The sequence below is a fragment of the Artemia franciscana genome, chromosome 14 (assembly GCF_032884065.1).
Source record: "Artemia franciscana chromosome 14, ASM3288406v1, whole genome shotgun sequence".
Taxonomy (NCBI): Eukaryota; Metazoa; Arthropoda; class Branchiopoda; order Anostraca; family Artemiidae; genus Artemia; species Artemia franciscana.
In genome coordinates this window covers 8,331,837-8,344,782 of record NC_088876.1, presented here as the reverse complement: position 1 = coordinate 8,344,782, position 12,946 = coordinate 8,331,837, and the positions used below count along the sequence as shown (strand labels likewise).

Sequence of the window (12,946 nt, the reverse complement as noted above, 5' to 3'; positions counted from 1 at the left end):
AGTTTCATCAAGTTTAGTCTTACCCATCAAAAGTTACGAGCCTGAGAAAATTTGCCCTATTTTAGAAAATTGGGGGAAACACCCCCTAAATGTCATAGAATCTAAGGGAAAATCACACCATCAGATTCAGCGTATCAAAGAACCCTTCTGTACAAGTTCCAAGCTTCTATCTACAAAAATGTGGAATTTTGTATTTTTTGCCAGAAGACAAATCACGGATGCGTGTTTATTTTATTATTTTTTTTTCTTTCAACCCAGGGGTGATCGTATCGACCCAGTGGCTCTAGAATTTTGCGAGAGGGCTCAATCGAACGGAAGTGAAAAGTTCTAGTGTCCTTTTCAAGTGACCAAAAAACTGGAGGGCACCTAGACCCCCTCCCACACTCATTTTTTCCCAAAGTCGTCGGATCAAAATGCTGTGATAGCAATTTTATTCAGCATAGTCAAAAAACCTTATAACTATGTCTTTGAGGACGACTTACTTCCCCACAGTCCCCGTGGGAGGGGCTGCAAGTTACAAATTTTGACCAGTGTTTTTATATAGTAATGGTTATTGGGAAGTGTACAGACGTTTTCAGGAGGATTTTTTGGTTGGAAAGAGGGGTTGAGAAGAGGGGTTATGTGGGGGAAACTTTCCGTGGGGGAATTTGTCATGGGGAGGAAGATTTCCATGAAGGGGGCGCACCATTTTCTAGCATTATTTAAAAAAAGCAATGAAAAAATAAATATAAAACAGTTTTTTCAACTGAAAGTAAGGAGCAGCATTAAAACTTAAAACGAACAGAAAATATTACGCATATAAGGGGTTCACCTCCTAATACCTCACTCTTTACGCTAAAGTATTTTTAGTAATTTCAACTATTTATTCTACGGCCTTTGTGATTCAGGGGTCATTCTTAAGGAATTAGGACAAAATTTAAGCTTTAATGTAAAGAGCGAGGTATTGACGAGTGGGCGAACCCTCTCATAAACATAATAAAAACATATGAATATAGAAGTTTGTTACGTAAGCTACGTATATCTTTAGTAATGAAAACGTTCGTAAAAAACTAAAAGTTCTAGTTGTCTTTTTAAGTACACAAAAAATTGGTGGGCAACCGGGCCTCCTCCCCCTCCTTTTTCTCAAAATCAATGATCAAAACTATGGGAAAGCCACTAAGCCAAATAAATAAATATGCGAATTTCGTTTTAATTATTCATCTGCGGAGAGCCGAAATCAAAACATGGATTAACAAAAAAACGTTCAGAAAAAAAAAAAAAACTAGTTTTTTTTAACTGAAAGTAAGGAGCGACATTAAAGCTTAAAACGAACAAACTTAAAACTTAAAACGAACAGAAATTTCTTCGTACAACATGCTCCCTCTTCAACGCCTCGCTGTTTACGCTAAAGTTCGACTCTTTCTCTCAACTGTGCTTTAAAAAAAAATAAAAGAAACTTTAGCGGAAAGAGCGAGGCGTTGAAGAGGGAGCAGCCCCTTTCATATACGAAGTAATTTCTGTTCGTTTTAAGTTATAATGTCGCTCCTTACTTTCAGTTAAAAAAAAACTTGTTTTTTATTTAATTATATAAAATACGAATATAGATAGGCTATGGCTATATTTTCTTCTCTTGAGGAACAGCTCCACTGTCTCAAATGGCATGGTTTTATGTTGGAATTACGTTGTAAACAGAAATCTTTTCTTACTCTACAAAATTCAAAATCAAAATCAAATGTTCTTATACAAAAAAAAAACAAAAAAAAAATATAAGTTTTATTTAAATTTATTCTTTTCTTCAGCATAATTGTGACTTCTTCGAACAATAATAAAACCTTTTCATGATTACCGACACCTTTAGGGAGTAACTTTAAAAATATTAAAGTTCTTTAGAATAGAAATATTTCTGTAAAAAAAAAAAAAAAAAAAAAAAAAAAAAAAAAAAAAAAAAAAAAAAAAAAAAAAAAAAAAAACTCGGCTAAATGGCTTTACTAGCAGTCCACATTCAATTAGTCGGGGCATACGCTCTGTTAAAACTAGGGAATGTATAACCTTATACAACCCTATTAAAAAGGAAATGAACATTAAGAGAAAGGCATAGGTTTTTGCTATATTTTAAATGCTTAGAAACCTTAAGCCACTGCTTATACTAACAACAACTCAATACGGCACAAATCCAACTGAGGAAAACAGAGCTGTGTAGACTCCTCCTATGCCCCAATCCATTCAAAGCTTCACACTTTATCCCCTCCCATGACGCTCTAATTTGCGTTAAATCCTTCCTTAAGGCCTCTTCCCTCTCCGTTTGAGGGCGACCTACTTTTTGTTTGGCCCAAGATCTATGGCCCAAAAGTTCAATCTTCATCTATCAATTATCCTTCAGTCGCAAAACGTGGTAACAAATTATAAAATCTACATAATGTACAAGCGAAACTCAAGAAACTTGGTATATTCGCTAGAACTGATTAGGAAATGTAGACACAGTATGTGTAACGAGGGGTATATTCATTTATGCTGCTTTTATTCCGAAATCAAACATATAGTCAAAAACGATTCTTTCTTCGATCCACAATTATTTTTTCTCTGGCAGGATTTCGGTGATAAGACTTAAAAAAAATAGCTAACTGAATCTAAAAATTATGACTCCATAATAGGATTCAGAGTATCAAACCTCAGAAATGATTTTTTCGCAGATTCACATTTTTTTTTAAGTTTTTCTGGCAGAATTTTGGTGATACAGCTAAAAAAAATGGCTGATTTAAGAAGCCTTATTCCATAAAAAAAATTCAAAATAATAAAAATAAAAAAGTTTTTTTCTTAGATCCACAAGTTTTCTGGCAGAATTTCAGTGATACGGATAAAAAAAAGCTGGTTAAAAAATTATTATTCCATAATAAAATTCAAAATAATAAGAATCAAACTGACCTTTTCTTATATCCACAATTGTTTTCGAAATTTTCTGGCCGATTTTTGTTGATATAGATAAATAAAAAATTGATCTAAAAATTATTGTTGCATATCAAAATTAAAATTAATGCAGATTAAAATAATATTTCTTTTGATCCACAATTCCCCCCCCCCAAGTTTTCTGGCAGAAATTCAGTGATAAAGACAAAAAAAATAACTAGTTTGAAAATAATTATCATACAGTTATTCGATGAAAATATATATATTAAAAGAAATAAGTTTATTTTCATTAAATTTATTCTTCAAATGTTACGAGCCTAAGGTAATTAGCCCTATTATCGAAAAAAGGATGAAACGCTCACTAAAAGTCATATAATATTAATAAAAATCCCACCATCAGGTTCAACGTATTAGAGAACCCTATTGTAGAGGTTTCAAACTTCTATCTTCAAAAATGCGGAATTTTGTATTTTTTGCCAGAATAGAGATCACGGCTACGTGTTTATTTTATTTTTCCTTCAGGAGTGATCGTCTCTGTGGTCCTAGAATTTCGTGAGAGGGCTCATTCGAACGGAAATTAAAAGTTCTAGTACCTTTTATAAGTGACAAAAAAGATTGGAGGGCAGCTAGGCCCCCTTCCCCACCTCTTTTTCCCCAAAATCGTCCGATTAAAATTTTGAGATAGCCGTTTTATTCATCATAGTTGAAAGGCCCAATAGCTATGCCTTTGGAAATAGAATGACCCATCCCCCCCAATGCCCCAGGGGAAAGGTCTTTAAGTTATAAAATTGCCCATTATTTACGCATAATATTTGTTATTGGGAAGCAACCATACATTTTAGGGTGGGAAGAAGAACTTTCTGCTGGGGTTTTTTCCCGGAGGAGTTTTCTAGGGTAGGGAAGTTTCCAGAGGGTGAACTTTTCAAAGGAAATTATACACAGGAGGAACTACCAGAATTCCTATGTCAAATTCTTTTTATGTTTCTTCCCTTCTCTTTTCCGTCTCAATTTTACGCGTGGAGTTGTTAATGGCAATTGTCCTGGGTAAATCCTCACCAGGATTGAATTGTCCGGAAGACATATCCGTGGAGCGGGTATTTCTTCGTGGAGATGGGGCCAGCAAGTTTTTTCAAATTAAAGTAAGGAGCAACATTAAAACTTAAAACGAACAGAAATTATTGCGTATATGAAGTGGGCTGCTTCCTCCTTAACACCCCGCTCTTTGCTTTAAAGTTTGAATTTTTTTCCAATTCTTTAAGAACAACTTCTGAAACACTATGTTCGTTTAATTGGAACGATAAAAAGTTTTTTGAAAGTACTAAAAAACTTTAGCGGAAAGAGCGAGGTCATGAGAAGGAGGATACCCCGTTCATATTCGTAATAATTTCTGTATGTAAGTTTTTCTTGGATACAAATATTTTCTTTTAAGTTTTCTGGCAGAATTCCAATGATATAGATAAAAAATATATATTAAAAATAATTATTACATAATATAATTAAAATCACAATTTTTTTTCTCAGGTTTTCTGGAAGAATTTCGGAGGTATAAATTCAAATAAATAGCTGATTTATAAAAAAAAAATTTTTCATAGAAATATTAGAAGCGTAATAGAACACTATGATGCTTTGAATAGATTGGGGTGGAATAGCGTGCACAGCTGTGTTTGCCTCTGGTGGATTAGTGTTGCATTGAGTTGTTTAGAATTAGTAGTAGTACCAAAGTAGTAAAAGATTGCCCCAAAATAGAGACTACTTTAATATTGACATCCTTCGGATGATAGCCATCAATCCTGACAACAAGTTCAAATTCATTAAAGGTCAAATTTTTACGATGGGTTATTTATAGCGAATACATTTACTGTCAAATATATCATTAGCTTGTTAAGTTTATTAACAAATTTATTTCAGAATATCAATATTTCTCAAGAAGACCTGCTAAAAAGGTTAGTGTCCTTTTAAGGACATGTTACACCATCCGCAATTCGAACAGAACAGATGCCCTGAGCAATTAAAGAATGCATTTATGCAGACTGCTAGTAAAGCCATTGAACAAACAATGGCTTAGAATTCTAATGAACTTGGGTGAACTTAAAATTCTAAGAGAACCAAAGGAAACTCTGAACGTGACAAGGGTAAAATTAAAAAGAACACATGCAGAATCTTAAGTCTTATTAGGTGAAAAACAAAAAAGGATAATTCCCTATTCTACAGACTACGTTTTTAGAAAGTGGTCTTTCTGCAAGAAGAAGCCATTTCCATCGATATCAGCTGATTAGAACAAGAAACTTTTTCTTCTTCAGGAAGAGGAATGTATGCCTGTTTTTTCTTCTCTAAGAAAAGAGAAACGGTACTAGACTTCATAGTCTAAACCGGCAGTCTGCTGATCTCCATTCCAAGCCCATTCAACTAGGAAGGGCTGGGTAGAAGGGGGGGGGGTAAAGTGAAATCTAAGGTATTATTAAGTGAAAAAAATCATATGTTTCTGTATCGTGTTTTTTTTTTCAGTTTCTCCAACAAGAAGAAGCCATCCCTTCGACATCAGGCGATTAAAAGAAGAACGCACCCTTTTTTTTCTTGAGGAGGGGGTAAGCGTGCTTTAAATCTTCTAAGGGTAGGGACAAGGTCTTAAAAAAGTGTCATACTTGTTTTTTATATTACAACTTGTTGGACATAAGATTAATATGGCTAGTTTGTCAAAAATGGGGCTTTTTGGTAAGTACCTGGGCCAAATAAAACCCATTATACCTTTCCGACGGGTAGAAACAGGTCATAAGGCAAAAATAAAAGGAATAGAAAGTTTTCCCAGTTCTTCTACTAAAAGAGTTTAGCCTCTCAGATCAGCCGATTAGAAGAAGAAATAATCTTTTTTTAAGACGTTTTCGGACGGATAAGAAAAGATCGTATAAAAAAAGGAAGTAGAAACTTCATGGGAGGGAGTGAAGCTCAAATCCCAGTCAAAGCATGAACGTACACACCTGTAATGCCTACAATAGACTTTATGTTAAAATAAATTATCAATGGATATAAATAGCACTAGCACTTCACATATATGCCCACCTCTGTTTCACCCTAGCTGATTGGATACAGAAGTTCAGTTTCAGTATTAAACCCAAGTAGACCACAGGTTTCACAATTTATCTCCTTGAACCATTATTGAGAGAATGAACTGATTACCCTTTAAGAACTAAGTGAAGCTGAACAACAAAAGAAAGTGATATGACATTTTATTCTCTTTCTAAGTTGTATTAATGCATGTGAATAATCCCTATTCCCCCAGGAGATGGATCTCAAACGCACCCTAGCCTCAGATGACAGCTGCACTAGGTACCTATGATTAAAACATACTGACAAGCAACGTTTGAAATCTCATCAATACAAAAAAAGATAAATAAATAAAAAAAAAATAAAACGTTTGATGACCAGTTTTCTATGGCTAATCAGGGTAAGAAAACAGGGTAAGCTTTTAAAGAGAAAAAAAAACGTTTAAAGTTGTTTTAAAGACGAGAATTCTCATAGATAAGATGAGAAAAATACGTTTTAAAGACATTATTAGATCCGGCAATAAAGCATTGTTGATTCTTAACAAACAAAATATCCTGAATCGTATATATATATATATATATATATATATATATATATATATATATATATATATATATATATATATATATATATATATACATATATATATATATATATATATATATATATAAAAGAATAAAATATATAAATATATAAAATATATAAATATATAAAACAATAAAGCATTGTTGATTCTTAACAAACAAAATATCCTGAATCAGGAGATGGGCTCATCAGGAGAATACACACTTGCCTATAGGGTTTCGGCACTTTAAATTCTCATGTCGTCAATAAGTATAAGTCGTCATTTACCAAACAATAAAAACAATAAAGACAAATAATTCAGAGGCAACAACCCAACACAAGGGCTCATCAGGAGGATACACACTAGCCTATAGGGTTTCTTATATATATATATATATATATATATATATATATATATATATATATATATATATATAAATGCGTATGTTTATAAATAAAGTAAGAACACCCATAAAGAGGATAAGGAACATATCATTTCGATGGTATGCACATACTATGTTATTCATACGGGGTTCTTTATGATATGTCATAAGTTCGACGACAAATTCATATTTTTTTTTGGCTTAAGCATTCTTAATTCTGATCCAAAACGATATTATTGTGCTATTTGAGAAAAAAGTCATCTTAGAACAGAAAAAAAAATGATTTTCACTAAATATTATATGTTATTATATTGTATGTTGTTAAATATTATATGTTGAAACTAATATTTTTTTTATTCTAGTTTCTATTTTATGAGGAGATCAAAGAACTGCTATAAGTCAATAAAAGCTTGAATACTCGTCAAGGAGGAACGAACTTACAAAAATGGTTTCCGGGTCCTGCGTAATGGTGACCCTTATAAGCGGCAAAGAGACCAGGGTTGATGCCGATCTGAAAAAAAGAAGAATTTTAAAAATACTGCAAGCATGTCTTCAAAGAAGTTAAAGTAAGTGGAGCAAATACAACGAAGTAGCGGCAGTACGTGAAATCCGGTGGCATGATTGATTACAAGCTAGAAAGCTCCTAGAAAGATTCTCCGAAAAAGAGACTTCTTCGAATTCCTATCTAAAAAAGAATAGCAAAGAATGTTTTTCTCACTTCATAAACGGAAAGCTGCTGTTCATTTGAAATACAATTTCGCCTTCCGCAAAAAAAAAATTGTTCTTCAACTATGATCCGGAAAAAAGTCTCTTCTAGCAGGTAATTTAACTCTGCCATGTTTGGCAGCAATGCTGGCGTAGAGGATCTTACAAAGCTACTCTCCAAGTACTCAGTGCTAGCTGTCCCTCCTAGCAGGTAATTTAACTTTGTCGTGTTTCTGCGTGTCTGCCGTTTTATCCTGGTAGATGGCAACACCACTCACAACAGCTTTCGAAGGATCGAATAGCATCTTACTCTAATAGATTAGAAATACCTCACTAAGCCCTTAAATCAACCGTTGTTATCAACTGAGAGACCGTTCTATAAGTGTATCTGAACTTACCATTAATTAAAAGAAAAAGAAAACATTAAAAAACAGTATTGACCAAGAACACAAAACTACCCTTATTGCCCTTGTTACTGTAAGGAAAACACACGACCAGGTACTTATTTATTTTGAATTCTCTAAAAGTTAAAGTTTTGACGAATCCATCAACAATGTATCAAACTTGAGAGTCTTCTTTTGGCATCAAGGTTATCCGTGTTGGGCATTTCTTTTCAACTAATGGAAGTATATTCTCCACTGAAAACAGTACAGAAAAGGACGTAAAACTTCCTTTATTACCCCCATTAAACGAGTGAGCGATGCACAAAGTTCTTAGACCTTGGCCCCACGCTTTTGAGAATAAAATTCCCTTTTTCAGTTTTCAATAAAAGGTCAAAATTTAGGTGATTTACAAAAAAAAAATGAGTCACCCGTACAGCTAGGCGCTACATAAAACAACATGTGAACATTTGTTTTAAATTGTTAAAAGTATACGCTATATAAGTCATGCTTCAATAAAAACAGTAAGTTTTTTAATTTTTAATACAGTTAAGTTTTTTCAATAAAAACAGTACAGTAAACAGTCTTCAATAAAAACAGGTTCAATAAAAACATTCACGCGCTTTAAAAAAGTCTACGTCGTTGGATCTAGTTGTTCCAGATTATCCTGTTACTTTATCATTTTCTTCTCTGTGTGAACACCATTTATTATTATTCTTACAAAAAAATTTATTGTCAGTACCATTTATATGAAATTATAAAAACAGTGGGGTACAAAACGTATAAAATAAAAGCAAGAAAAACCACTTCCAGAAACCACATCAAGATATTATGTAATGTATAGCATTAGTTTTATTTTTTCGATTGACAAAAAAATAATAAAAAAAAACAGTCATTTAGTATGTTTAAGAACAACATTACCTACCAGGCATGTACAAAAGAATTCGTTTTAAGGGGGGGGGGTAAAGTTCAGTTTATTGAAATAACCCTAATTGAAATAGCTGAGCTTATTCTACTTTTGAATTGTATTTACAGTAGATTGGGCGAGCGATATATTTTAAGTGAACTTGATATTACTTTATATTAATGAAGCCTACTGTACTTTTCCATTAAAGATTAGATCATGTTGGAGTAACAATTAAAATCCAAAGCAATATTGATCTCCACTACATCCACAGGGAAAAGGGGAACACTATTTTGACCCCTCATTTTCAATTTCTCTTTTCTTCATTACAAGTAAGGGGGATAAACTTCAGAACTATTTCTTACTTTAATTAATTAAAACTTGCCAGGTGACTCCAACTGGGGCAAAGGTGCGAAATTTGAAGATATATAATGCGTTCAGTTATTCAAGAGTTGATTTAGTAGGTGACACGATCCTGCAGTCAACGAAACGTGGAGATAGAATATGTTTATTCCCTATCATTCCAGAGCTAACATGAGTATGTTAATATTCAAAGAAACAAAATTAAAGGACCAAGAAAAAACAGCGACATCAAAAATATAAAGAGGCAAGTGCTACTCAAGGTCAATATATCTAAATGAGTTATAAATGGAATTTACATATGGCAAGAGTCAGGCCAAAAAGTTCTCTTAGGCTACTATGAGATATGATAATTTGATTTGACACATTTGCAGAACATTACAGAACATTTCGCAGCACCTGCTGGCAACAGGTGGGAGTCTTTTCTATTCTACGTATTCTAAAAACACAATTGGCATTACTACTCGATTTGCACGCATACAGCAACCATTCTACTTACATAAAAAAACAATAAATTGCTACTCTTTTAGAAGGAAAAATCTTTTCGCTGTAGCCTTGAAGGATGCCATATGACCTGCGTCTCGTATTGCAACTGGAATTGTATCCCATACACAGGGGGCAAAATTTCTTATTACAAAAAAAGCTCTAGTTGCATTTCAAATTTTTTTTTTTCATATTCGATGCTCTTTATGTATCAAGAATATGGTGATCAATATTAATGGGAAAAAATAGAAAGAAGAGGGAAGTACATTATTAGATATTCATACGTGAAAGTATTAATTTGATAATCTCTTGTTTCTGATGAAATAAAAAAATTCAATTGAAAGTAAGGAGCAACATTAAAACACAAAAACGAACAGAAATTATTCCTTAGACGAAGGGGTTGTCCCCCTTCTCAATACCTTGCTCTTTACGCCAAAGTTTGACTGTCCCTTCTTTTTAAGAACGGCTCCTGAAACACAAGGGCCGTTTAATTATAACAGAAAGTTTTTTAAAAGTACTAAAAAATTTAGTTACAAGGTTATCACGTTCGTTACCACGAACTATTTTGAAATATCAAGAAGTAAAATATTAATGTAACGTTCCTTTAATAGTGACCATGTACTATAAAGATTACATTGGTTATACTTATAAATGGATATGTAAAACTTTTTACAACGAATGCAACTCATTTTACAATGAGTTACATTATTAAACGAAATAGCAAACGCAAGAGCAGCTACGTCATGTGCAGAGTAAAGTAAATAATACCCAAAACAAAAATCAGCACCATATCATCTACAGGCAAATCCCTAAGAAAGATTACAGAAAATATTAAAAGCTTCCAAAATCGATATTATTAAAATGATGAGTAAAATAAGCAATATCCCTCAGTACTGGAAGCTGGGTAAGTCATTAATTATGGATAATTATTTTGATTTGTTGGAGTCTAGTGTCTGGTCCTTCGACGATGAGTTGGAGACTTTCCATTGACAAAAATTTGGCAAAAAGAAGTACCAAGGACAGTGGAAATGAAAATTACAGGAATTAAATTTCTAGTGAGAAAGTACCTCGATGTGCAGAAATAGCGGCGCAAAAAAAAAAAAATAAAGGTACCAAAAATCGATGTAGCTTTCCCTTGAAGGTCTGGTCATATTTGGGAATCAACAATGGTTGACGTTTAAATTTTTACAGCCAAAAAGCGGCGACAAATCTAACCAATATTTTGCTTCTTTAATTTCCACGTGGCCGCATTAAAAAAAATGTTGCACTGTCCTAAAAACTTCATAATATTGAAATAAACAAAACTAAAATTCAGAAATCACAATTTTCAGGTATAAATAGACCTAACACATGTTCAAGGAGCAAAAGTACTTTTATTTTGATCTCCTTGGTACTTTAAAGTACATGACCATTTTGTCATACGTATATACCGTAAATCAATAGCGGCCCTCCTCCCAGCCCATCCAGTCTACTTGCAAGCATGAATGAAATCATAAGTCGTTACAACATAGGAAAAAACTAAACTTTCAGTGAAAAATGAGAAATTACAACATTATTTATACTACCATGAAGAAAATAATAGCTTTCGACACACGGGATTTTTGAAAATATCCCGCATTTTTGATCTTTCTAAGTTATAATCTCATTTAGACTAAGGACTGGCAGTAAAAAAAAGTAACTTGTGATTCGAGAGAAAATGAGATGATAAAACGTCAAAACTTAATTTCATAAATAAAAATCTAAAGCTAAAATAGACCGAAGTGCTTCACTAGTCCATTAGACCAAAGGAATTGTCTAGTTTAAAATTGCCAAGAAATGTCATTCAAATACTAATAAATACTAATACTAATTAAGATATTTGTTTTTTAATTCAATAGTTCTCAAAAGCTTAGTTGTAAATCCTATTTGTAACAAGTGTCAATTAAATCCTCGTGCTCAAACACGAATCCTCCCTTGCTAGTGAGACAGGGTTGTCATGGCAAGGCTGATTACAGCCAGACTACAGGGATTAGTAAATCAAATAAAAGATACAGGAGTAAGAAACTGCCTAAAAAGAACTTGGAAAATCACGTTCCACCACTAAATAAAAAGAACTATGAATATTACAGCATAAAAGGCAAAACACGTGGAGATATAGGCTACTACAAGGAAATGTCGTACATTGTAAAATTACACATTTCTAAAAAGTGACACGAACAAAACCACATTTTTCATCATAGCTCTATTTGGCGCATTAAAAATTATATATGCCCATATTACATTTAAACGATTGACATTATTTGAAGTGAAAAACTGAAATACAATTTAGTTATAAATATTGTGATAACTATTCTTCCTAAATGTAAACGCAGATAATGTAATAATGATTATACTAAATGTATATTATGCAGGACAATATAACACTAAAAACGCAAAATAGAAACTATAAAAGTGTAAAATGGAACAAAAAACGATGGGATATTTGTTTTCCACTCTTTTACTTAGCTTTTATGAATGGATCTCAGTTGGGTATTTTCACATTATAAATGATGGTGCGAGTTGGCGGCCGTGCTTTGGTCAACTCATTTGTTTAATTTTTCTTTTAATTTTTTATTTTTTAACTTCAAATCCGGCAAAATTTACATTTGAGAGTTGGTATTTTTGTCCTCTTTAGACGTCTTAGAACTAACAGAGTTACTAGCCACAGGAGGGCTTTTATGGTAAAATTTTTATGTATGGTAAAATTCAAACTTGGAATTTGGCATTTTTCTCCTTTCCAAATTTCGTAACATACGCTCGCAGATGTAAGTTGAACCAGAACCACTAGCAATTTTTTAGTAGATTTCTCTGTTAGGAAAATTTTGTTTTTTGACCTTAGTGTTATAACAATCTATTCATGAATCCGATGTTTCAGGAATATTTTAAAATCAAAATAATTTTTTCTCATAATTTTGATAGTTAACTTTTGAATAAGTTGGTGCAAAAATAATGTATTTTTTTAATGCATTGATTTTCACTTCTTTGGTCATTATATTTTGTAAGTGTGACGAATCCTGCAGGTCCGAGAATTGTTCAAAACTGACCACACGCATCATGCGGGAAATCCCGTCCCAGAAGGGATTCTGGAATAATCTACCTATATTCTAAAATATAAGTGGAATATATGGCGTAAAACACCCTATAGTATTTATCTCATATTCTCGTTGCTCTTAATTCTTTTTTCCTTTTTTTTTTTTTTTTTTTTTTTTTTTTTTTTTTGAGGG

The 12,946-nt window shown here is 32.7% G+C and overlaps 1 protein-coding gene across 1 annotated transcript in view; it reads right to left on the bottom strand.

Annotated features, from left to right (window-relative positions):
• LOC136035277 (trithorax group protein osa-like) overlaps window positions 1-12,946 on the bottom strand; it is a gene marked incomplete in the record, with an annotated part of 231,052 nt that overhangs the window by 77,573 nt on the left and 140,533 nt on the right. The window contains 1 exon segment of the mRNA XM_065716958.1: window positions 7,314-7,383. Coding sequence (XP_065573030.1) covers window positions 7,314-7,383 — 70 coding nt within the window.